The sequence below is a fragment of the Carettochelys insculpta genome, chromosome 1 (assembly GCF_033958435.1).
Source record: "Carettochelys insculpta isolate YL-2023 chromosome 1, ASM3395843v1, whole genome shotgun sequence".
In the NCBI taxonomy this organism is placed as follows: Eukaryota; Metazoa; Chordata; order Testudines; family Carettochelyidae; genus Carettochelys; species Carettochelys insculpta.
In genome coordinates this window covers 280,771,739-280,796,584 of record NC_134137.1, presented here as the reverse complement: position 1 = coordinate 280,796,584, position 24,846 = coordinate 280,771,739, and the positions used below count along the sequence as shown (strand labels likewise).

The window sequence follows — 24,846 nt, the reverse complement described above, 5'->3', positions numbered from 1 at the left end:
AACTACTCTTCTGTGTTTAACTCAAGGGGAGTTGATAACTTCCATGCAGTCTTTGTGTGCATCCTATATTTTTCTCAAAAAGTTCCCATCCTTTTGTGATCTTTCCAGAACATTAAGTTAAATATACAGCCTTCACCATAGTTTGTGATGCCTCATCTGTTTGCACAATCGATTCTTGTCTTGCAGAATTCCGTTCTGGAAAAGCACCTATCCTCATTGCTACGGATGTTGCGTCTCGTGGTCTAGGTTTGTATATACAGGCCGCTCTTGCCTGTTGCTCCATATTTTTCTTCTTTGAAGTCAAAGATAATTTCTTTAAAAATTCAAAGCGTGATTTTCCCCCACATGTGAAATACCTTTTTTAACATTACTCTTTTTTTTTCTTTCATATTCAAAGTCTCTTCCTGCTCCTAATGAACAGGCTTTGGTCTGCAGCAAGGCCTAGGCATGACTAATCGATCGCCAAGAGGGAGAAGAGACGTCCAATTATGCAACCCAATCCTTCCACTGCAGCCACTTCCTCCCCAGTTCCAGCTTTTTTGGCTGGATGGCTAGGGCTGGATTGCTCCCAATTTATGGAGGGGATCAGAAATAAGTCATATGGGAGAGTAGTTCAACATAAAATATTTAACAGTAATAGATGAGAGATACAAATATATCCCTACATATACACTATTTACCCATTAGATGTGCTCGCATCTGGGAAAGCATTGCTCAGGATTTTCCATTTTCACAAGTAGTCTTCCCAGCACTATGTTGATTGTAGACAGGTTCTTTTATATGCTTTCAGCATAAACTGTCCAAGTGTGGTTTTGGATCAGAATTTCACTGATGTGGAAATGATCTTTCTGAATGCATGTGTTAAAAGACACCCTTTTTAAAATCAGTATATTTATAGTATGAAACCTTTGATTAAACATGAATCTTTCTCATTTACACTGGGCCAACATGTAAATTTAGAAATAATCTAAAGCAGTTTTGGTCCTTCTGTCTTAAACTTTCCAGACCTGGCAAGACCATCTCTGAGGATCCCATACCCAAGTTAGTGCCTCACTGGTCTGAGCGACTGTGTAAAATCTTTTGTAAAACTATTGTAAGTGATCCATGAAGAAGCACAGAGGGATATTCTGCAATTGCAGAATACTTGTAGTTATTTGAAACTTTTTTATATTTTGAAAGGGTGGCTATATGCTGTGCATCTCAAGGTCATTTAAATGTTGTCAGACTAGTATTAGACTTGGCAGCCTTCATGCACACAGCTATCACCCTTTTCCCAGCCCCACGACACCCCCCCCCCCCCAAATTGTCCAACAGTTCCTCTATGAGGTGATCATATGGACTTCAGTCTCTGCCCTCTAGTGTCATGTCTGGACCTGTGCAGTTAGAACTTGGGCCTGTTGGGAGAAGGGACTGAGGCCTGAAACTAATTTATATGAAAGAGAGCTGCTTTCTGTAGCAGTGTTTTTATAAACAGGCTTGCTATGTGCTGGTAGCTTCTTTGTGCATCTTGCCTAGACATTTAAGAGAGCCCCACCTCCCAAAAATGCTCTCCCAAAACAACTCAATTGGATACATCTCAAGAAAACACTCTCCCTGTCCCTCCCCCCCTCCCACTTCACCCAAGCTGTGGGGGGAAGGTATCAGAGTCTGTTTCTTGTTACTAAACAACACCTGTGCTTGTTTTGGGGCCCTGAGTTTGCTGCTTTTTAAAATAAAGTCACTGAACTGGCAAACTTCTAGACTACTTCCTCCAAGATCCTGGAAAGTGAAGGCTACTACATAAATAACTTAAAAACAGGGGTGCGCGCACTTTTTGGCTGAGTCACCAGGGCTTTCCCTCATCCCAATGGAATATTGGTTTCCAAAAAGCTTCTTCCAGGTAAGTTCTGAGTCCCATAATGACTTTGTGATAATCTCCTGGAGAGAGGTGTCCTCCCTCTGCACTGATTTTTTTTTGTTTGTTTTTTGTTACTCTTCACTCTGTTAAACTAAAAACATTGAATTTCTTTTGTTTTGTTTTCTTTAACAGAAGCTTTGATATCAGCTGCTGATCATTCTCAGTGCAGGGTCGGGGGCATATCGACACTGGTGGTCAAAGCAGCTCTCTAGACAAGCATGTCTGCTAATTTATATCACTCCTGATTAACAGTCAGAGAATCTGCCATATGGCACTTTGGTTGTCTGACAGAGTATGCACCCCAAGCAGCTGGCCAGATCACTTTTACAGTTTGTTCTTGCTACACTATCTTCTTACAATGCAGGAAGATTGTGACTGTGCATAAATACCTTGGAGCATGCTAGCTTGGAGAAACCAAATCCTGTACTTACTCTGATCTTTCTTCAGCCAGATATGTGCACATACAGAACTACTTCTTTAGTCTGGAGAACGTTCCCAGCCTTTTCTGGCCTTCCCATCCTCCCTCAATAAGCTCAAGTCAGTAGTCTGTGGTATTAGCTACAGTTCCGGGTGCTTCCTGCCTGGAAAGCGCTTCCCAGTAGTCACTCATTAAATCAACTCTCCTTGCTGCTCATGGATGTATGGAATGGGATTGGCTAAGGATCACTAAGCACCCTGCTTATCAGACTCTAGTTAAACTTTGGCTGTGAAGATGTGATTGTGCCTATCATATTTTGTCCCCCCGCCCCCTTTACCTTACACTATTCCCATTAAGCACCCTAGTTGGAGACTCGCGCAGCCCCCTGTGAAATCTGCCTTCTCACTCCCCTTTTTTGGTGTGATTCAGGACTTTGGAGTCAGCAAAGACTAAGGAGACCCCCTTTGCTGTAATAAGAAACAGACCTCAAGTCCCCTCTTGCCACCACACACCCATTGTTTTTATTTTCTTCCTCTCCCCTCTTTGAAATTGATGAAGTCTGGGCAATAGATGCAGTCTGACCCTTTGGATACAATTTTTTATCTTCATTTTTTGACACTTGCCCCTATTAACCCCCGGTGGGGCCAAAAAGCGTTGGAGGACCTGAAATTTTTACCTGAACCCAGGTTCTCCGGCACTTCACAACCAAATGGGGCTACAGAGAAGCATCTAAGCCAGTTCACAGAGCGAGCGTGTGTGGGGACTTCTCGCTGCCATGGACCCTTGATGCATGCTCCCCGCGCTCCAGTGGTCCCGTGTCAGAGGGCGGAGTTTTCGAAAGGAGGCCGCCAAAAATAAAAGGCAAAGAGACGGGATCGGCTGCAGCGGTTTCCCACAGGAGGAGGGAGTGTGCATCGGTCTGGTAACAAACAGAGAATGTTTCTCTCTTATAAAAAAAAAAAAAAAAAAATTACAAAAATCTGTGTTTTATCTTGGATATTTTCTGAATATTCCTCTTAAAATGCAGATTTTTTTTCATGAACTGTAAAGACATTTTTTATTGTAATTCCATTCTTTTTTAACATTGCTGATAATACCAAATAGGTATTTTTGCTACTACAGGTATTTTAACTAAAACGTTACACTAACATTTACTTACTGCTCTATAAATTTACAAAGTCTGATTTCCCAACAGAGAATAAAATACTCTGATGTTTCTCTTAGGTTTAATGTCATTTTTGCATATAATACAGGTTTTTTGTCTTTTTGAGCTCTCACTTACCTAGTTCAGTTTAATATTTGAAGTTTTGACTTAGAAAATCTTAATTACTAAAAATCAAGTTTGCTAACACTGGGCTTGGTAGCATGGTGAAATGTTAGTGCAACACATTCTCATGATAACTAAGAAGGCAGGTAAAAGATCTTAGCTGTGGTTTGTTTTTGTTTTTTTGTTTTGTTTTGTTTTTTAATAAGTTGGCATAATTTGACTACAGTGGTGTAATTGGGATGCAGAAGTTCTAGGATAGGGACAGTCATCATATTTTACAGTCCTTAAAACTCTTAGTAAAGTAAAAGCTTTTTGTTTTTAATTTTCATGTGCTTGATTGGAAGGTAAGTGATCTCATTAGTTAGTCTTTAATAGACTCCTCCCAACAGAGTAAAAGCCTCCCTGTGGCAGATCTCCGTCTTCCACCCCAACTTGCTGTGTCCACAACAAATGTGGCATTTTCATTTGTTCCAGACTGTTTCTCTCAAGGAGAGGGGACTAAAGCCATTTAACAAATTGTATATGATATTGTGTAAAGAACCTCTCACATGGCACAAAGATGCAACAAGGGAAGGGTGAATTAGAGCGGAGAGAACAACTGCTTTAAGACTTGCCATCAGGTTTTAGGTCGTTGTCCTTTGACCCATACAAGGCTCAGATTTAAACTTTTACTCTTTTGGGGGTGAGTCTGTCTTGTTTTTATTCAATTCAATTGCTAACTTGTTTTTTTTCTTATTACTGTCACCTGCATTCGTGCTCCCCACCTTTCGTTGGCACGTCCTTCCTCTCCCCTTTCCTCCACCTATCCCTTCACTGTGCTTCGCTACCTGGGCACCTCGCAAGATGTGGAAGATGTTAAGTTTGTGATAAACTACGACTATCCGAACAGCTCTGAGGATTATGTGCACCGAATTGGCCGCACAGCCCGTAGCACCAACAAGGGCACTGCCTACACATTCTTCACGCCAGGGAACCTGAAACAGGCCAGAGAGCTGATCAAAGTGTTGGAGGAAGCCAACCAGGCCATCAATCCAAAATTGATGCAGCTTGTGGACCACAGAGGAGGTGGTGGTGGTGGTGGAGGTAAAGGCAAATGTGAAAGGGTTAAAATAGATACACAAGTGCTTCATCGTGAAGGGTAGGCATAAAGAGATGGCGCAAAATACCTTCATAATTAAACCATCTTGACATCAGACTGCTGTCTGTCTTATACATAGACTTATATACAGCAATGAGTATTTGATACAAAATCTGTAAATTTGGGGCATACAACTACAGGTCTTTCTAGCTAGCTGAAGGAGTGGGGTTCGATGTTTTAATAGCTATAGGATTTCTTTCTCTAGCAGAAGCATCCTGTAGAGAATTGCCTCTGTATGAATGGGTAAAACATAAAGGCTGGGTCTACACTGGAGAGGCCCCTTCTGTCGACGTAACTTGGGGAGTGTCTACACCGTTAAAGCATTCTGTCGACAGAGTCTCAGCAGAACTCTGCATTTGCCTTGATGGTATTATCCCTTGAAAATTCAAGGCATAACAACCATCAACATAGTATTGTCGACAGAACTGCAGTGTAGACACTTCTGTCAACCGAGAGGACTTCTGATTGCTGGACAGCCCTCTTTGCAGAGCTGCCATTCCGCTTTCTGGCGCCAGAGGGCAGTGCATTCTGGCAGTTCTCTGTCGACAGAGCAAGTTGTGCATAGATAGCTTACTGTCGAAATTTCCCTGTTCACAGTAACTTCTGTCGACAGATGCGTCTAGTGTAGATCTGGCCATATGCTAGAAGCATCTATCGACAGAAGTTACTGTTGACGGTAATCTCGACAGTATCTCTGTCAGTAGGTTGCATCTAAACACAACTTGCTCTGTGGACAGAAAACTGCCAGAATGCACTGCCCTTTGGTGCCAGAAAGCGGAATGGCAGCTCTGCAAAGAGGGCTGCACAGCAATCGGAAGTCCTCTCTGTTGACAGAAGTATTTACGCTGCACCTCTGTTGACAATGCTATGTTGACAGATTGTTATGCCTTGAATTTTCGAAGGATGATACAGTCAAGGCAAATATAGAGTTCTGTTGAGACTCTGTTGACAGAATGCTTTGTGTGTAGACGATCCCTGAGTTACGTCAACAAAACTCTTTAGTCTAGACCCAGCCTTATAGTTCCTGCTGCCTCTTTTCTGCTTCCCACGTAATCAAACCCCGGTCAGTAGCCTGCTATATAGATATACATATTTAAAAAAAAAAACCAAAGGTGGAGTGCTTCCTCCTAGTTCACAAGGGACATGAAATTTGACCTAGTTTGTTTTAAATTGATGCTGTATTTCTTTGAGTGTATTTTTCTGTTTGGCGCACTCTCATCTCTTGGAGTAAATCAGGATGCCAGATTTGAAGTTGGTATCTGCAGCTTGGATTAAAAAAAGAGACTGGGGGCAAGGTTGTGCAGGAATATTTGTGAATTGAAAATGCTTTTACTGTGGTCTCTGGCACTACTGTCATGGAACTGCTGATTTAGTGGTGAGGGAACACTTAAAACCAGCATGAAAATTCCATGCTGTATATCCCTTATTTGAGTTATCCACAGTACTGAACTCTATTGTATTTACCACCAGGAGGTCGTTCTCGTTACCGCACTGCCAGTTCAGCCAACAACCCTAACCTGATGTACCAGGATGAGTGTGAACGGAGGCTTCGGGGAGTAAAAGAAGGGCGGAGAGACCGTGACCGTGGTGACAGTTTTGCCAATGGAGCCACTGCTTATGGAAGTCCAAATTCTGCCTTTGGGGCACAGCAGAGCCAATATGCCTATGCCCAAGGGAGCTATGGAGCAGCTGCCTATGGCACAAGTGGTTATGGCACTGCTACAGAATACAGTGCTGCTGGCTATGCTGCCACTAGCACTGCCACCGCTGGGAGAACCGCTCAAAGCGCCACCCAACAGCAGTATGCAGGGATAGGTCGGTCAGGCCAGCAGCCACAGCCTCTCATGTCACAACAATTTCCTCAGCCTCCAGGCACTACTAACATGATTGGTTATATGGGACAGACTGCCACCTACCAGTATCCACCGCCTCCCCCACCCCCTCCTCCTTCACGCAAATGAGACCACTTGGCTGCTGGTGACCAGTCTAGAGCTCTTGCATTTAAAGGAACCTTTTCTTTCCTTCTTTTTCTTTTCTTTTTTTTTCCCCCCCCCCCTCTGTAATGCCTTTTGTATGCAGGTTAGATTTAGGATTCACCATCCCAGTTCCTCCTGCCCACCAAAACTGGCGCCCAGTCCACAATTGCTTATTTAGTGGGTTTTTAAACTATATATATATAAAAAATTGACTGGAATTTTTTTAATTTGTCTTGCATGTTGAAAATCAGGACAATTTTTTTTTTTTTTTAATTTTCTCTTAAAAGAAAATAGATATGACAGGTCCCAGCCCAGTCCTTTTGGTGTCTGAGGTTTGTGTGGGAAAACTTACTGTGGGGGGTGGGGCTCTGTGCTATAATGTGCTAACTTAATTTCAGGAGGTATTGAGAAGAGGGGAATTCTGGGGAGTCAAGGCACACTTCCTTAATGTAATAAATACAAGGGGGCTGTGCTCATTTGTTTTCTAGATTTGAGATTTTTTTTTTTCAATAAATGAACATGATGCTTGTACTCTGGCATAAATAAACTAGTAAGGGAAACTGCTTATTTTTCTCAGTTTGAAGGCATTCTGAATGTTGCCCCACAGATAGTGTAAAACTGTTCTGGTTGACATTTTTGCAACTCCTGGTTGCAGCATCCTTCTTTTCTGAAGTCAACCTCTATGACGTGTGGTAAGGAGTAGGGGAGTAAAGCCCTGTGTCAGAAACCAGAAATCTGTTTTCATTTGGTGTGTCAAACCCCACATCTAATCAGTTTAAGGACTTACACTGTTGAAATATAACATCCTTTTGAAATGTTTACCAACGAAGTTGTCCCCCTGTGATGGTTAAATTACAGGAATAGATTAAATCTGGTTACTGACTGACTTAAACCAGCTTCCACCCTCACATTCTGATTGCTGTGATCACTGAAATAACTATTCTGTAGAAGGCACAGAAACTCTGACCAGAATTAAGATGATCAGTGCTGTTTGCTGATATTTTTAGTGAGCAGAAGGATCTCTTGTTTTGGGGCACATTTAGAAAGCTACTGTGCTGAGTGAAATGTAGCAAAGTTTTCCCACTTAATATTTAATGGGATCTGGGGGGTAGATGCAACTAGAAACCCCTCTTTATGAGGTGAGAAGAGAGCTGGTTAGTGTGTCCTGATTCTAAAGCAGCATTTCTTTCATACCCTGCATTGCCTGATATTTTCCCTGGCATTTCCCTAGCCCCAGCAGTCCCTTTTGAGCTCCGCTGTTGCAGGTAGGTAGCATTCTAGGAAATGTTAGGAAAATTGCAAATTTAGTAAACATTTTAATTCAATCTTGTTTATTCTACAGGCTAAGGTAGGTGTTGGGGTTTTCCCCTTTAAGTAGTAAAGTGTGTCTGCTTTGTAATTGCCATGAGCAAACGGTACAGGGACAGTGGATAATAGAGTTGACTGCTCTTGTGTTTGGATGACTTGGTGGAAATCAGAGCTATTCACTGGTTTGCAAGGCGTAATCTGTGCAGTACAAGAGTTTGTTGTGTTACTATTTTCTGTTGGGGGAGTCTGTGGTAATCACAAACAAGGCATCACAATCCTGAAAGGCAGCCCATCCCTTCCATAGGAGAGCAGAATATTTGATAGCCCCAAGAGAAGGGGACTTGCTTTTTTTTAAAAAAAAAAAAAAAGCTTTCTCCTCCTTTTTTTTTTTAAATACTGATCTTATGGCATAGTGTGAGGTGTGGGAAGAATATATGGTTTGTGCGCATCTTACAGGTAGGTTATTAGCGCAATCTTGGGGACAACTTAAGTCCTGTTAACACCCCATCTTTCTTAAGTTGAGGCTATTTTTTTTTAAATTAACTATTACTTTGGCAAGAAATTTTTGTGCTTGTGTGTTTAAATGATGGCCACAAATGAACTTTTACTTCCCCAGCACTGACTGACTACTGTCTTTTATCTCCCCCACAAGCAAGCGTGGAGCTATTCTTCATTTGTAAGTGTCTGTGGGTGTGGAAGAGCATGGAGTGGGACACACTGCCTAACTGTCTTTAGGAAGTGTCTTTGGAAAGCCAAAACTACCTTGCAGTCTGCAGTAGCTTTCACTTCTTCCTTCAGGGACTTAGGCAGATATATAACAGCTACGCTGAAGTCTTGCAGTGCTTTTTTGTAACTTGGTGTTAGCTGCAGTCCAGTCTCTCTCATGCCCAATCTTTAATGTTAACTTGGTTCTTGGATGCACGGTAGCATGTGCTGCCCCATCTCACCCGGTGCTTGCTAGTTTGTTCCATATACCAGCTAAAGGGCCCTTGTTGATACAGCATTAACATCTATTAATGTTAGCATTGTTCTCTATCTGTAAATGTTTGTGGGAGTGTCAAATGTGTAACATCTCCTCCCTTTCCACTTCCTGAAACAACTTAACTGTGTGGATTTCTCTCACAACTGAAGGGTTAGTTGGCTTTTGTGGGGGATCAGTGCTCTGTTTCACACCCTTGCTGGTCTCTGGACACATTCCTGTTGTGTTAACAAAGACTTGAATTGAGAGAGTCATATTTGTGATGTTCAGACACAGGATGCTAAGAGCTATGTTACTATTCTTAGTTTGTAAATTGTCCTTTTGATACATCTTGTTTTCTTTTGTAGGTATAAATAAAAACACTGTTGTCAATAGAATGTGAGCATTTGCTTTTGTTTCCAGAATGTAAATACTTTTGCACCCCCACCCCCATTGCAGTGCTTATCTCCATTGTATATAATAAAAAATAAAATCAAAGTAGTAGTCACATCTGTCACCAGCTAAATGTTTTAATAAAAATGTTCATTATTTGTAGAACACCAGAGACTGTGATCAAAAGGTAGAGCAGAATGTTTTAATATTTTAAACATTGAAAGATATTCAGCTATAACCCTTGCATTTTTATGACCTGGAACACTGGTATATCGGGAATTGCACTTCTTGATGACCACTTCATATTGTCTTGTGTTGCAATAATTACATGACTGCAAGACCACTGCAAAAATGGCAATATTCATAAGTGGTTCGTCTTCCATACTGTTTCATACCTGTTTTCCCAGTATGAAATGGACTGGTGGTTTGGGGTACCATTTTGCTAAGAGCCAAGCAGTTATCTTACATCTGTGGATCTTTGAAATAAAAGAGAATAGGCTGTGGAAACAAAACTCTTCACCCTGTAAGGTGATCCCCAAAGGGGTCAGGTTTGAGACAGATTTTGGAATTGGGGAGGGAAGGGAAAGAGAGGAGGGAGAATTAAGACCTTGCATATCTATACCTACTATGAGAATGGAAGATTTCAGTCACTAGCCAGAACCATTCACCAGTATAAAATTTACTTAGGCAAAAATACAAGCAGACATTTAAGGAACAAGCCCGTGGCAGATCAAGAGCTTATCAGCATCCAAGTCTTGGTGTTTTCCTGGCACTGAGTTGAGCTTCTTAGCTGAGCCATTTTTGTCAATGTGGGGCAGGAGAAGAAAGCTGTGATCTTCAAACTGCATCTGTGGGGAAGTCTTGTGGTGTTTGGTGCTGTTTTCAGATTGGCATTGGGAGACTTAACCTCTTCCCCTTCAGGACTGTAGAAGCAAAAGGAAGAAAACATATTAAACAACATGAGTAAATCCCTTGTTTCATTTCCCTGGTAAAGTCCCTATGCCTGCTCTTTAAAAATGTCATCTGCAAGAGAAGTTCACAACTACTTAGAAAGGGGATCACCAGAGGATTGTTGGTGGCAGTGGTGAGCCAGTGATAGTTACTTCTAAGCCTCACATGACTGAAGTGCAGATAGAGCATTCTTAATACCACTTTGTTCTTGGTTCATTAGGACAGCAGTAGAGTGTGCATAGCATGAAACCAAACACCGTTGTCCAGAGTTTACTGTCGTAAGCTAGCAGCACCACAGGATACAATCTGTATTGCCAAATAGTTGGATGTGACCCTCCCTCAGGGTCTTGAAGAGCTGTGCAGGCTTAACAGGATTAATGCATTCAAAACTGATGAGCTTTGAGAGAAGGAATCATTCATATTCAGCCTTGGGTAAAAACTGCTGCTGCAATATGTTCTTTAAAGGAAGGCAGAGTGCTCTATAAATGCATAGAATACTCTTGATGAAAATCAGTCATTCTGGATTAGCTTTGTCTCCCTCTTCCCCACTCACCTGGCTCATGTGCGAGCTCACTTTTCTGAAATCTTTAACATTTAGTCAGGGGTCAAACCTGCTACTGGAACTGTAGCCTCATGGCTACAAAATGTGTGTTTGCTAAGAATACAAGGATCAAGTATTTCACAACTTTTAAAAGGTACAGTATCTGTGTGTTGGTTGGCCATCTCATGCCTGAGTTGGACTATTGTGGCTGGCTGGCCTTCCAGTCAATGTACAAGGGTGGTGATTGCCCAGGGGTGTCCAACATGCAGCCTGTGGGCCAGAATCCAACTCCTGTGGCTAGCAGGGGTGCCGTTTTTAAAAGGCAGCTGGGCGGTGCCAAGCCACATGTGGCTCTTTAAGGAGCCATTTGAGGCTCCCACCTGTGCTGCCTGACTCCTCCAGCTCCTGTACAGCACAGTAGGGGCTACACGCGCTGGAGCCGCATTGCAATAAAATGCTGAGAGCTGCAGGATGCAGCTGTGGGTTCGCTGCAAATGTCTCTTCCACCCCCCATGCTTGGCAGGGGAAGTGCATGGTAGCGGTGATGGTGGCAGTGGCAGCTCTGGTGAGTTGCTGGTGTTGGAATGTAGTGAAGGGCAGGGGCTGGCTTTGGAGGAGGGAAGGGAGGGATATTGGGTTAAAGCAGGAGGACTGAGTGTTCTTGGCTCTGGGGAAGGGAGGATTGGGTTAAAATGGTGAGCTGTGGTTGCCTGGCTCTGGAGGAGAGGAGTGGGGATTGGGTTAAAGTGGAGAAGCTGGGGATGCTTGGTTCTAAGGGAGGGAAGGGGGAATTGGGTTAAAGCAGGGAGCTGAGGGTACGTAGCTCTGGAGGAGAGGAGAGAATGATAGGGGATTTTTGTGTGTATCTGCAAAGTGGGGGTATTGGGGGTACTTTATAAAAAAAGGTCAGAGAAAACACTGGAATAGAACTCAATTCAATTGGTTTGACAGCCAGCAGGAGGGATCTGGTTGTTAAACCAATTAAATTGAGTCCTATTCCTTTAAGGTGCTGGGAGCTGCCCCTGCCATGATGATAGTGGGGAGGGGGGGAGTAGGAGGGTTGGGGGGATGACCCAATGAAGGAGTAGTGGGCAGCGGCAGCACACAGAGCTCCTGGGTAAATTAATCCTGGGCTGTGGGGGCGGTTTGGAGTTGCAAGGGGTTTAAGCTGGGAGGGGAGAGGGTGGTTTGAGGCTATTTTGCATTCATCCCCTGGACGACGTAAAAAATGTGTGTGGCCCCCAATGAAAAAAGGCTGGGTTACCCTGTGATAGCCTGTGTTAGAAAGAGCTGGTGCTGACTCTTGGTTAATATGGCCTGATGCTTTCCTTTTGTAACATCCTGTTTTCAGAAGTTTCCAGAACACTATGTAATCATTCAAGCAGGAGGTTCCATGCCTTAGGATGACTTTTGGGATGTTTGGGTTAAAACAGTCCAGATGCTTCTGAAAAGGAGATTTGGAGAAATCTTGTCCATGTGTAATTTTTTAAAACAAATTCTTGCAGCTGTTTGACTGACCAACTCCACCATCTCCACACTTTGATTCAGGGATTTGAAAATTGCCAAAAAGCATTGGTTGCCCTTTTTTTTTTTTTTTTTGCTTAAATAAGGGGTGTTCTTTTTTTCCCCCTATTTCCATGAAAATCCGCCCATATTTGCCTGAGTTTGGGTGTTTGAAAATGTGTTTGTATGTGCTCCACAGAGACTTGTTAAGAGTTCAACCGTTAAAATCACTGGAGATTCAGCTTACTGGGCGTTTCTCAGAAGTTGAGAAGGACCTTCCCTGCAACTAAAAGTCGTGGGGAGCTGTTTTCTCCCATGTCTCAGTGAAACTTGCTCATAAGGGCAAGACTACACCCAAAACACCAACTGTGCAGCTGTGCTGCTGTAGTGCTTCAGTGAAGATGTACACTAGTGTAGTTAATCCACTTCCAGGAGAGGTGGTAGCTCTGACAGGAAAAGCCCTCCTGTCTACCTTGTGCTATGTACATCAGGGTTAGGTTGCTACAATTGCATTGCCCAAAGAGCCGGGTTTTTCACACACAGGAACAACATAGTTATATCCATGTAAATACAGTGTAGGGATGTGGCCTTAGGTGCTGTTTCCTCGGTTGATATCGGAGCAGTGTGGAGAAGAAACAGTCTGACTGAACCATAGAGCATGGAGGAATTAAGTCTGGAGCAGAGACTGCACTAGGGAACAGAGATCTGGTTGTAATAGAGCAGGAGCAGAAGAAGGGGATGGTGGAAAAAGGGGTCTGTAGTCACTGAACATGCTTTTCCAAAGCCTGGAATGGAGCCCACAGTTGCTGAGTCTCAACACTCCTGTGCTGTTCAGCAAATAGCTGTGAAACTCACCGACAAAGTATTTCATCCCCCTCTAGTGGTTTGTCCTCGTAAAATGGTGAGGCAGACTTTGCTGCGGATTTAAAGGTCTCTCCGTTGCTCATAAGGGTATGAAGTTTCCTTCCACAAATCTAGGCAACTGCATGTTGAGGTTGCAAAGTCAAGCGCTCAGAAGTTGGGAAATACCCGAATTAGAAATCTCCATGCTTTTAATTTGGCCACCATATGCATATGCATTATGCGATGGTCTTTAATTACATGAACACAGCCAGGGGTTCTTTTTCCAGAAAATCACTTCTTCATTCAGTGCATAGGATGCATCTTCCCTGGGAAGGAATCAAGGTTGTGAAGGAAGCTGTTTCTTGTAGTTTCCCCCTCTCATTTGTTGAATATGTAGAAAGACATATAATGATTGAGGAAAGAAACTTAAGCAAGAGAGAAGGTGGTTTTCTGGTTTAAGCTGTTGTTATACCCTGGGGAGCTGGATTTTATCCCTGCCTCTGCCAGACTTCATATATGGTGCAGGTAGGTCACTGAAATGCTGTTTCAAGTGACCACTGCTTGTGTTTGTCATTGTCCAGTTTTAGACCTTTTGTTCCAATTTGTGAAAGGACTCATTCACAACTCCAGCTGAAGCCAGCGTGAGCTCTGTTCTGACTATCATGTGCTATAAAAGTACAGTCCTTTGAAAAATCAGGCTAGAAGCATCTGCGTGGAGGAACCTAACATTAGTGACCATGTTACAATTTCTGCACCTCATTTTCCCTTGTTAAAATGTAGATACTGCTTCCCTCACAGAGGAGTTGAAAATACAGTAAACCCTCAATTTAACGGACTAATGGGGGAAGGGGTGTCTGTTAATGCCCAAAGTCTGTTATAGCTAAATGGTTATCCTGTATGTTGATGCACTGACCTTCCCAGCCCATCACTCACCCCTGTCCTCTGCCCCATCCTTCCCCTCACTCCTCCATCTACCTCTCCCAGTTACCAGGAGAGGAGCTGAATGCTGGCCTGGCTCCTTCCACCTCCTGCAGCTCTCAGCACTGTGGCTCCTCCAGCCCCTGGCTCCCAGCCACCTACGTGAAGGTAGAGCATGGCCACCCCCGACCCTGCCAGTGGGCAGCAGCCTCCGACACCATTGCAGGCCAGGTGCTAACATGCTCTCCATGCACACAGGGCTGGGGGAGGAGAGCTCCTGCGCCCTGGCCACAAGCCCCCCCAGCTCCTTTGGCCCCAATGGCCCGAGCCACTCTGGTAGCTCCTCCAGCCCCAGCAGCAGCTCTGGTGCGTCTCTGGCGTTTATTTGGGGAGAAGCAGGGGGCTGGCAGACAGTGACCGTTATATCAGGGTCCATTAAATCAAGGGTTTACTGTCATGTTTGTGAAGCATTTGAATACTGTAGTGAGCAACAGCATCGAGAAGTCTGTGAGGACAGTAATTCTGTATGTAGACTGGGTCCGGAGAACGTGCAATAAATAGGGACCAGAGCCACATTCTGTGTGAGGAAGAGCAAACAAAATAGACAATAGTTGCTCTTTCGAAAGGGGCACGGTAATGAGTGAGGTTGGAAGATGCTAATGAGGCCGTACCGTGAATATGCAGCACCTCATTAGCATAATGGTGGCTGCAGTGCCACTTTCAAATCATGCGCTGCCTGTGTAGACGAGGGCCTTTTGAAAGGACCCCTCTGTCTTCAAAAGCCCCTTATTCCTAAAACCAAATAGGAATAAGGGGTTTTTGACAATGCGAGGGTCCTTTTGAAAGGCCCCCAGCGACACAGGTGGTGTGCGATTTGAAAGTGGCACTTTCGAATTGCTGCACCTATTGTTATGCTAATGAGGTACTGCATATTCATGACAGTGCCTCATTAGCATCTTCTGACCTCGCTCATCACCATGCCTTTTCGAAAGGAAGGGGCTAGTGTAGAAGTGGCTTCAATGACCATTATCCTTCCTTTTGCACGGACTGAAGGAGCGGCCTTGTGAGTGGAAGTGGGGCAAGGAAGCGTTTGATCATGTAATAAAGACGGTCACAGTGCATGTGCCCAAGGGGGTCAAATTCGGTTGCACAGGCAATCTTCTGGCATTTCTGAATTTCTGAGCGCTTGCATTTGCAACCTTAATGTTTTCCATATTGTTGCGTATGAAGCTGTAGCCCTTGAAAGATTAAACATGAAAACAAATGCAGTCTGCTACAGCGCCTTTGGTTTTTAAGGGCAGTTCTTCAAGTACTTGTTCATGTCAATTCCAATCTAGTGTATCTCTGCACAGCAGTCAGAGCTTTTGCCTAGCGGTTTCTACTGGTCAGGCTGAGTGACCCTTGGAGTAGCAGCTTTAAGGTGCTCAATATGGGGCTCTGACGACCAATGTTTCCTCTAATTTTTTCCATCTGTGTGTGGAATAAATTTTATGTGCCCCAGGGCACATGTAGGTGTGGCCTATCAGTAGAAACACATGCTCCTGGCTGTAAGGAGCCGTGAGCTCTCTAGTAATCAGGCACCTGAATTTCTCCAGCGTGGCTACCCAAGCAGTCAGATTACAGGTAACACTGCTGCCAAACCAGTGTCCTCTTAGTTCTTTCTTACTGGCGTTGACTATCTCGATAACTGCTTTGGCAGGATCTGTGTATTGAGTTCTTACAAATGGCTAGTTTAGTGTTTGTTTAGATTAATTAGCTAATTTTTCTGTGTGGTTGGGTTTCCCCTGCCACCAGGGCTTGCTGTTGTCTCCAGATTTCAAAATACGCTGTGACAAGTGTGTGTGGCCAGAAGCAATCCACACAGTTTGTGCTTCAAGTGTGGAGGGGAGAACCACCACAAAGATCATTGTGGGATCTGCAAGGGCTCCTACCCCGGGACCTTGAAGGATTGACTGATGCATGCTGTGTTTTGACCCTGTGTGAGCCAATCCTAGGCCAGCCACCACCTCCTCGGTGTGGCACACCCCAGCTCCATTGGCACAGGAATGGGTGCCAAGGACAAACTCCTGGTACCACTCTGACTCCAACTGTGCTTCCCATGCTGCAGGCAGGCACTGGTCACAATCTCTGGTGCCACAAAAGAAGAGGAGGCCAGAGAGGGTTTTGAGGAGACACAGGACTTGCTACGCCTCATAGTGCTGTTCTCCCCACCTCGACAGGATCAATCTCTGGCTTCTTTTAGGGCACCCTCAAGGTGGAAACCAGCCATGACAATCCCCATCCCTGGAGCGTCACTCCTGTCCGGGTGTCGGTCCAGGAACCACATCGATCCCCTAGCCTGAAAAGCAATCTATTGGCAGCGAGAAGCTCCATTCCTCCGGGCTTGTTCTTGGAGAGGAGGACAGACCCCCTACAGCAGCCAGAGTAGAAGATCAAGTCTGAGTAGGGCTCATGACCCATACCAGACACCGGGGTTTGCACAGTGGTATTCCCCTGCTCAGTGGCCTCTTTGGACACCCTGGGTCTTTCATCAGGGTCAAGGCCAGGGATCTCACTGCAGAGTTGCAGTGGCAGCCTTGGGTACCTTCATATCCCCTCCGCAGCAGGTTTCAGGGCAGCTGTAATGACAGTCAATGCTGGGGTTTTTCAAGCCCTGCAGCCCTGCTCTGCCATTGGCACCACTCCTGTCTACACTGGCTCTAGGGGTTCTATCAGCGGCAGTGATAGCAGCCCAGTCGCCCAGGATGCTGTGAGATCCCCTGGCTGTCGGGGGAAAGGAACATCTGCCTCTCACCTACCCTTATCTTCCTCATCTGTGCGCAAGGTGGTGGCAGACACCTCAGTGGCTCCAACACCAGAGGACAGCGGGTCCTCCCCAACTGCTGCAGGCTGAGGCCCAGACTCTGGAGATCCAGGCTGGGCAACGGGCGGATGATGCAGACGCAATCGCGGACAGCCCGTCCCCACATCACCCTGCCCTGAGTTAAAACCTTCTGACGCCACAAGGACCAAGTGGCAATCCCCAGCCTTCCTGCCCCCAAAAGCCAAACAAAATGAAGGGGGCTATTTTGTACTGTCAAGGGGGTATGAACATTCGCTCCCCTCCCAAGTCCCTAGTGGTGGATGCAGCTAACCACAAGAGCACCCGGGCTATCAGACTGGGCTGTCCCTGGCAGTTCTGATGCTCTATGCAGCCTGAGCCCCCGCACTCCCTTGGCAGGGGCCTGCTTTTCCATGAGGAGGGGCTGCACTCATGGTCTTGCAGGACCAGTCCACAGGGACAGGAGCATGGGGGGAGGGCAGTAGCAGGGCAAAGAAGCAGCAGTGGTCAGTTCCACCCCTGCACTCATTTCACTAGTGGTGCCAAGAAGTGGAGTGACCTGGTCCCAGCCCGCTCCATCCCCCGGCTGTAGATGAAGTGGACAGGAGCAGGGGTTAGGTCTTAGGGTGAGGGTGGAACGGATGTCGCAGGTCCTGTATTGTCTCTAGACCCACCTTCTGATTGCTGGACCACCACACCCCAGCCAGGCAGCAGAAGCATTTTAGACCAGAACCCCCAGGTTCTACCAACCCCAGAACTGACAGAATGGTTCTTGGAGGAGAAGCAAGCGCAGCAGGAAGTAACTGCACCTGTCCTCAGGCCAGGGTTCTGGTCAGCCTAATCCTTCATCCAGCCACAAGCAGGCCTTTGGAAGGTGCACGCGAGGATGGCACACCAGTACAAGGACTGGGTTCATCCTGCCTTGCCTTCTCATCCCAATTATCCCCTTTCTGTCCGGTCAGGTCCCATATCATGTCAGACCCCAGTACTCCACACCTTAGAAAGGAGATGCTGTTTCCAGTTCTCAGCCATTTTCAGAGGTAGTGGAAGAGGTTCTTTAGGAGCTGAAAGGGAGGGGCTTCTATTCTGGATATTTCCTAATCCCAAAAGCCAAAGGCCCATTCTAGACCTGTGTGAGCTCAACAGATTCTGAAGAAACTGAAGTTTTACATGGTCTCTTTGGCCTCCATTTCCTTCTTGGGTCCAGGAGACTGGTATGCCCCCGCCTCCATTTGAAAGACTCTGACTTTCACATGGCTGTTACACCGTTCCTCAGCAGGTACCTCAGATGAACAACCATCACAAACAGTTCACAGTCCTCTCTTACTGTGCTGCTCTTCCTAGACCTGGTAACACAGATTCGAGGTCCTCTACAGCATCTGAACCTCCAGTCACTGCATCTCATAGCATGGAAGCTCTATGGCCAAACCTGATGGCGCTCATGTGCTCAGACCTGATCAGACAAGTCCCCCTTGGTATTAGGAAACTCTCCTGCCTACCTGGCCAAACGGAGGAGGTTTTCAATCTGGTAGGTGCAACATTCTCCACCTCCGTGTGTTTGTGTTCCACTTATACTGGGCTATTTGCTCCCATATCTTAAACAGCAGGGGCTATCCATGTCATCTATAAGGGCTGCTTAGCTGCAGTTTTCATGTGCCATCTGGACGCAGAGGGCTAGTCCATCTTCACCAACCCCATGGTCAGCTATTTCCTGAAAGGTCTCTACAGCCTATACCTGCATGTCTGACCACCAGGCCCAGCCTGGGACCTCAGTCTGGTCCTTTCCAGAGCCATGGGATCACCCTTTGAGTCTCTAGCACCTTGTTCCCTCTTCTACCTCTCATATAAGGTGGCATTTTTGGTAGTGACAACCACAACCAGGAGTTTGTACAACCAGAACCATTAGAGCCTTCCTACACAATGTTCTAGCGGGACAATGTTTAGCTCAGGCCAAATCCAGCTTTCCTCTGGGAGACTGTCTCCCAATTTCACGTTAACCAGGACTTGGGTTTCTATCCTGAGTGGCGAGGGAACAGATGCTTCATTCATTGGACATTCACAGACCATTAAAACCTTTCACACTGAAAGAACAAGATCATTTTGGCAGCCTATTCAACTATGTGTGGCCATGGCATATAGGACGAAAGGTCTTCCAGTCTCCTGTCCACTACTTTAATCATGGATCACATTCTGCATCCATGAATGCTATATAACCTGACCGAGGTGCCTGCCCCTCCCCTCGCAGCACATTCCACCCGGGCACAGACATCTTCAGCAGCCTTCCTCCTGCATGTTCCCACCCAGGAAATATACAGACTGGTGACCTGGTCTTCTGCACTTACTTTCACTGCATGTTAAGCAGTTATCTGGTAGGCCATAGACAATGCGGCCATTCGTAGAACAGTGCTCCAGTCAGTCGACACTTGCACTCTGACCCTGCTTCTGAGACTTAGAATTGGAAATCACCTGACTGGAACTGACATGAACAAGCACTCAAAGAAGAAAAAACTGATTACTCACCTTCTCATAACTGTTGTTCTTTGAGAAATGCACTTCATGTCCATTCCAATACCCACCCTCCTTTCCCTCTGTTGGAGTAGACGTCAAGAAAGAACTGAGGTTGGCAGGCCCTATATTGAATGGAATGCCATGAAGGGACCTCTCTACAGGGCACCCAGAACAACTAAGGGAAAAATCTTCCAGCTACATGTGGGTGCACGTGCCTGGGTGGAATGGATGTGAACAATAGATCTTGAAGAACAAGTTTTGAGGTGAGTAACCATTTTTTCTGAAGATGGTCACATACCTAGCTTCCATCCTGCCTTCTCTCCTCTACCCTGCTTGCAGAGTTGAGCCAAATTTAACTCTTCTCTTCCTGCCTTCACCCTCAGTCCAGCTCCCTACCTACCTTTGGTGACGTAGAGATAGAAGAAATCGCAGTAGAAGATGGTCTGTACCACCCCAGAAACCACAGCTATCTGGTCATAGAAGTTCTCAGTGTGGTAGCGCCAGATCCAGTTAGCAAGGTAGAGTGCACGATAGAGACCCAGGAAGAAGAGGTAGTGGGTTGTGATGGTCTCTGCCTCCCCTGTCTTACTGATCATGAAGAGCTGAGGAAGGATGGCCACTGATTCCAGATAGATGGAGAAGGTCCAGAGGATCTGTGGGAAGTGGGAACAATTCAGAAGAGAATCTTACTGGCCATTTAATTTCAGTAGCCCTCAAAGGCTTGATTCTGGTGTCAGAGCTTGTTGTGCCATTGCATGGTATGTACAGTCAGTGCCCCCAAAAGCTTCCAACTTACTTTACAACTAGAAGTAACAAGTAAGCATAGCAAATTATAGGGGGAAAAGGAGGGTAACAGTGCTATACTGTCTGCGTAGGCCAACAATGCCCAATTTGATGGTTCTGAATCTTTTAGATCTGTGTGAGGGAGGTAAGGAGTGTGTTTAAATATATAATTCAGCTGTTCCTACTGGCCCTTTACTTAATGAAAGGTGTCCGGTTGTACACAGATGCCAGTCTCATTTCATTTCTCTGGGAAGGAGGAGGCTCAACCCTGAAAACACTATCTTCATTCGTTTTGGTTAGTTTCCTTGTTAGTAATATTAGCTGAAAGGCCAACATTTGAACGGAGTCATCAAGAATGAACCTTTAGGTTTAATGCCTCTGTCTCAGAACAGAGGCATGAATGAAGTAAGGCCATAGAAATTTGAACAGCGATTTACTTTGTTTGACAGAGTCTGTCTCCAAAGACAGACAGCCTGGCCCCTAGCTTCACAAAATTGACTTCCATGTTCTGTTAAGCCTGCTAAATCCCAACTGGTTTCCACTAAGTGGCTATCACCTTTTCTCCTCCTGTCTGTGCAGTTTTTGTACTTGCTTACCTCTAAGGGGGTAAAGCTGTGATTCTCCAGAAAGGATAAGCCTGTAACAGGGACCAAGAGGAATTCCAGGCGGAAGGAGTCGTTCTCTCTGTCAAAGGTTTTCTGGAACTTCACGTAGATCATATAGACTGTGATGTAGGCGCACACCAAGAAAATGATCTGTGGGGGGTGAAAGAGCAAAAAAGTTCTTTTCAGAGACATTTACCTTACCTCCTATTGTTTTCTCCCCTTCAAAGGGACTGACTGGCTTGCTTGCCTAATTCATCTCCTGCTTAGAAGATGCTGGTGGTGGGGAAGTTAGTGCTCTGGACTGCTTCCTGGAAAACCCAGGACCGATTCCCATCTCTGCCACGCTCGCTCCTGGGGATGCTGCAAGTGTCTGGGCCATGTGACCCTGAGAGTTATTGCTCCAGTACTGCCACGTAGAAGGCCCAGGTCTTTCCTTTTGTTACTTTAGGCCTGAGAGGAGTTGTTACCGTGGTGCCCCAAGGCATTAATGCTCCTATTGTGAAGGACACCCAGGCTTGAATCCCAGCCTTCTGCTTCTGGTTTTGGTGGGCACTACCAATGCAGTGGAATCAGCTTGTTGGAGCTGCTGTGTGTGGTGAATGGGCTGTTTGTGTCATTTCTTTCTGGTCAATGGCGAAATAGTAGCTATAAAGCGCAGTTCTATCCGTCCCCTGCCAAAGGGAATTTGACTCTTCTGGGGGCCAGGTGGGAAGCTCCCTCCCCCGACTTTTAAAATCCTAATTTGGTAAATGTCATCACCTGCTCCAAGTAACTACAAAGAGGAGCCTCTGGGGTTGCTTAAAGTGGGACTTCAGCAGCGTCCCCCCTGCCATTACCTTCATCACGGTGTTGTAGGCTGAGATGAAGGTGGTGAACAGGTCAAGATAGCGGGTGGTGAAGACAAGAGCGAAAAGCATCTGGCTCTTCCCGGAGATACCTACACAAAAGAGGCAGGAAAAGGAGGGAGATAAGATGAGGAAGAGTTTAGAGTAATACACCGCTGGTCATAACTCCACACACAAATGCTGCCCCCGGCTGCGGTGTGTCCAGGTAGCCTCTCGTATAGGTATCAGATACAGACCAAAAATCCTTCTGCTTCATTATCTGTTCTGTTCTTGTGTTTGTAGGACCATAGCTGTCATATGAAGCGTGCTGTCAGCCAACCCAAAAAGTGAGAGAGACCCTGCTGCCCTTGTGACACCTGAGAAAGTAGCTGCTTAGGCAGTCAAATTGGTTCACTGAATTGAAATGCAAAAGAGATTTGAATAGTAAGTAGCTGTTGCCATGAGTACCCTGCTAGACCCATGTTTTCCCTCTCTGCCGAAAGCTATGCTGGAGCCATGCATGGCCCAGTAACTGGCCACTTGGCCCTGACCTATATTTTTTATGTACTAGCGCAGGGGTCAGCAACCTTTCCAAGGCAGAGTGCTGAAATTTGACCTTTTGACCTCTGTGTAGGGTCTGAGCGCTGGTGATACTTTTTAAAGTCACTAGCAGTCCTACTTACAGCAGCTTCATTCATAAATAAAGGAAGATGCCGAGCTTTACCATTTAGATGGTGGTTGGTAGCATTAGCTGGTCTTTTGCTAACCCGCAGGCGGCATGGCTTTGAGTAAGCTCCTGGCTGCGGGGTGGAGTAGGGTGGGGCTGAGCTCCCACCTTGCGTACCAATGAAAATCGGCTTGTCTGCCACTCTTGGCATATGTGCTTGGGGGGGTTGCTGACCCTGATCAAGGGAGTGCTCAGAGCATCGATAATCACCCTGTGTGTGGTCAAAGCAGTGTATGTGGTAAGTTGCACTGAATTACTAGGTGAGGAGAGACGGTGGGAGGATTTTATTGAGATAGAGACAATGTGTTTAATACCATTTATTGCGTTAAGTGAGCTTGTCATGGGCAAAACTTGCCAAGCTGCAGAGCAGATCCTGTGTGGGAAATGGCAGTGTAGAATTCCCAAGTCCACCTCCAGCATGCCACAGACTTGCCTTGCAGGGCTCAACTCTGATGCAAGAGGGCTTCATTTTTCATGCCCTGTTCAATCCTGGTTCTCTGGAACATGCCCTTTTCCTCTCCCCCTACCTATTGTCGGAAGTGGGAATTGGTGATGTTTTTGTAGAATCCTAGGGCTGGGAGGGACCTCAGGAGATCATTGAGTCCAGCCCCCTGCCCAGAGCAGGATCCACCCCAACTAAGTCATCCCAGTCAGGACCTTGTCAAGCTGGGACTTAAAAACCTCCAGGGATGGAGAATCTGCCACCTCTCTCAGTAACACATTCCAGCGCTTCACCACTATCCTAGTGAAGTAGCTTTTTCTTGCCTCAGTAGTGAGCGGGCTCAGAGGTCAGGTCCCATCCCACAGACTATAAGAGCTGTCGGCCCCCAGTGAACTTGAGAGCAAAGCTGAAATACACTGAAGAAGATGGTAGGATATGGAGGGAAACTTGCATGATCCCAGCCTCTGAGGTCACTGCTGTGAAAAAATAATGAGAGGTTCCAGGCTGCAGAGCTCTACATTTCTCCTCTTTCAGCAGCTCAAAAGTCACTCAGGTTGCGAGCACTAAAACTGTTCCCTTTCCTAGTAGCCAATGGCTTCTCCTAACAGAGAGCAGCTCAGCAGTCCAGGCTCCATGTTACTCCCATGGCCTAGCACTTAGAGCAGGGGAAAGGCCATTATAGCTGAGTTCTGCTCCCAGCTCAGTTATTGACTCGCTCGGTGGTGTTGGCCAGATGGCTTCACCCCTCTCTGCTTTTGGCCTGTGTTTGCACCTTTTAAAAATTAATCTAAAACCCCCTTGCAGAGGTTCAAGGCTCAGGGAAGGTTTGTAAAGTGATTGGAGATGCTGAGAAGGTGCCGAGTATTATTACAGCTGCTCTGCAGCATCTGTCCAGCAGATGCAGCCCAGGAGGTTAGGAAGAAAGACAGTCATGTATCACTTGTAACGTTACACCCCTGCAATTCAGTTGCCTTTTAGCAGGGGATGTTTCAGAGGCGCTCTTTGTATCTTTTGCCTGGAACAGGCTTTCCAGCTGCACGCACGCAAACCCCTCCTTCCCGTTCTCCAGCCCCAGTAGCAGCTCTTGCTTAATCTCCACCCCAAGATAAGCAGCACCTGTGCTAAGAACGAATGTGTTTTGTCTCACTCTGCCACATCACAGCACCCTCCTCCCACTCACATCCCTCTCCTGCCCCCTAATGGAAGTAATAGTGAGCTGGGGTGGCTTTGCTGGCCTCTCTCACTCTCTGTGTTAAGAACCCTAATCCAAAAAAAACGGGTGACTGGTCAGTGGGGAAGGAGGAAGATGGGGAAGAGGTAGGCAGAAGGCAGCATGGGGAAGATGGCCAGGGGAAGTCTTAATTCTCCCTAGGAAGCTGATTAGGGAGAGCACAGGCTGACAGTAGCTAGAGAGCCATTGATTTAGTTTTCCGCACTCAATGCCCCTGCCTCATCGCCTCTTTGTCTTCCCTCCGACAACCAAAGCCCCAAAGCCAGCTGGGGGCTCTCCTTTCCAAGCATGCACCCGCACACATGGGGTGGGGGAAGGAACTCACCGGCACAGGACTTGGATCTCCAGATCTTGACCAGTAATATGATCATTGCCAGCAAATGGGAGACGTCTCCCAGGATCCGGAATATGTTCATTGCTCCAAGATTTTCCTGGGGACAAACTAATCAGTGTGGCTTTGAATAAGATGGAAGGTTGGGTAGTTCACTTTGGTTTCTCCCACGAGAGTCTCTGATAAATGCTGGAGAGATTTCCCCCCCCACCCACCCCTTTTCTGTCTTGGATCAGCTACAAACTCTCTCTCAATTCAACTTTCTTTCTCTGTGAGTGTGGAGTCCCCTGTTCCTGCCTCCTGGCAGCTGAATTAACTCTCACTTTCCTAGCATAAAAATTTTCTCCAGTAATACTCTTGTCTCCAAAATGAACTTCTCCTTGTGGTATATTTAATCTGTTTTATCAGACACAATTTCTACCTCTGATCTCCCTGCAGCCCTCTTCCTCCCCTGCGTGCCAGT

General features: G+C 46.0%; 2 protein-coding genes across 6 annotated transcripts in view; one reads left to right on the top strand and one right to left on the bottom strand.

The window, feature by feature from the left end:
* The window catches only part of DDX17 (DEAD-box helicase 17), a 27,571-nt gene extending 20,741 nt beyond the window's left edge, over nt 1–6,830 (top strand). Inside the window, exons 11-14 of one of the 4 annotated variants that reach the window (XR_012647507.1) lie at nt 187–246; nt 398–1,879; nt 2,030–3,237; nt 4,426–4,565. Coding sequence is in view for 1 of the 4 variants with exons in the window: in XM_075009030.1 (XP_074865131.1) it covers nt 187–246; nt 4,426–4,665; nt 6,191–6,681 (791 nt within the window). In the remaining 3 variants the exon portion in view is untranslated. Of the gene's footprint in view, nt 1–186; nt 247–397; nt 3,238–4,425; nt 4,666–6,190 lie in introns of those variants that run through there. The other 3 variants (XR_012647505.1, XR_012647506.1, XM_075009030.1) reach the window with 3 other exon arrangements.
* On the bottom strand, nt 6,769–24,846 carry KDELR3 (KDEL endoplasmic reticulum protein retention receptor 3). Of its 2 annotated transcripts, XM_075009057.1 has the most exons (6): nt 24,805–24,846; nt 24,378–24,494; nt 21,665–21,765; nt 20,820–20,978; nt 19,841–20,093; nt 6,769–10,278 (listed from the first exon to the last, which is right to left on the bottom strand). In XM_075009057.1, the coding sequence occupies exons 2-6, from the start codon at nt 24,466–24,468 to the stop codon at nt 10,238–10,240; spliced, it is 645 nt and encodes a 214-aa protein (XP_074865158.1). In that variant the 5' UTR covers nt 24,469–24,494; nt 24,805–24,846; the 3' UTR covers nt 6,769–10,237. The 2 variants fall into 2 exon arrangements, with proteins under 2 accessions (XP_074865158.1, XP_074865153.1); XM_075009052.1 differs by lacking the exon at nt 24,805–24,846 and having other exon boundaries at nt 24,378–24,792.

Bases quoted from the DNA above. Each gene is read 5' to 3' on its own strand.
- KDELR3 (XM_075009057.1), bottom strand. From the start codon at position 24,468: ATGAACATATTCCGGATCCTGGGAGACGTCTCCCATTTGCTGGCAATG. The intron at 20,094-20,819 runs GTAAGCAAGTAC...CACTTCCCACAG, and splicing joins ACAGCTTTACCCCCTTAGAG to ATCCTCTGGACCTTCTCCAT. The intron at 10,279-19,840 runs GTAGGTAGGGAG...TTGCTTCTACAG, and splicing joins CTATCTCTACGTCACCAAAG to TCCTGAAGGGGAAGAGGTTA.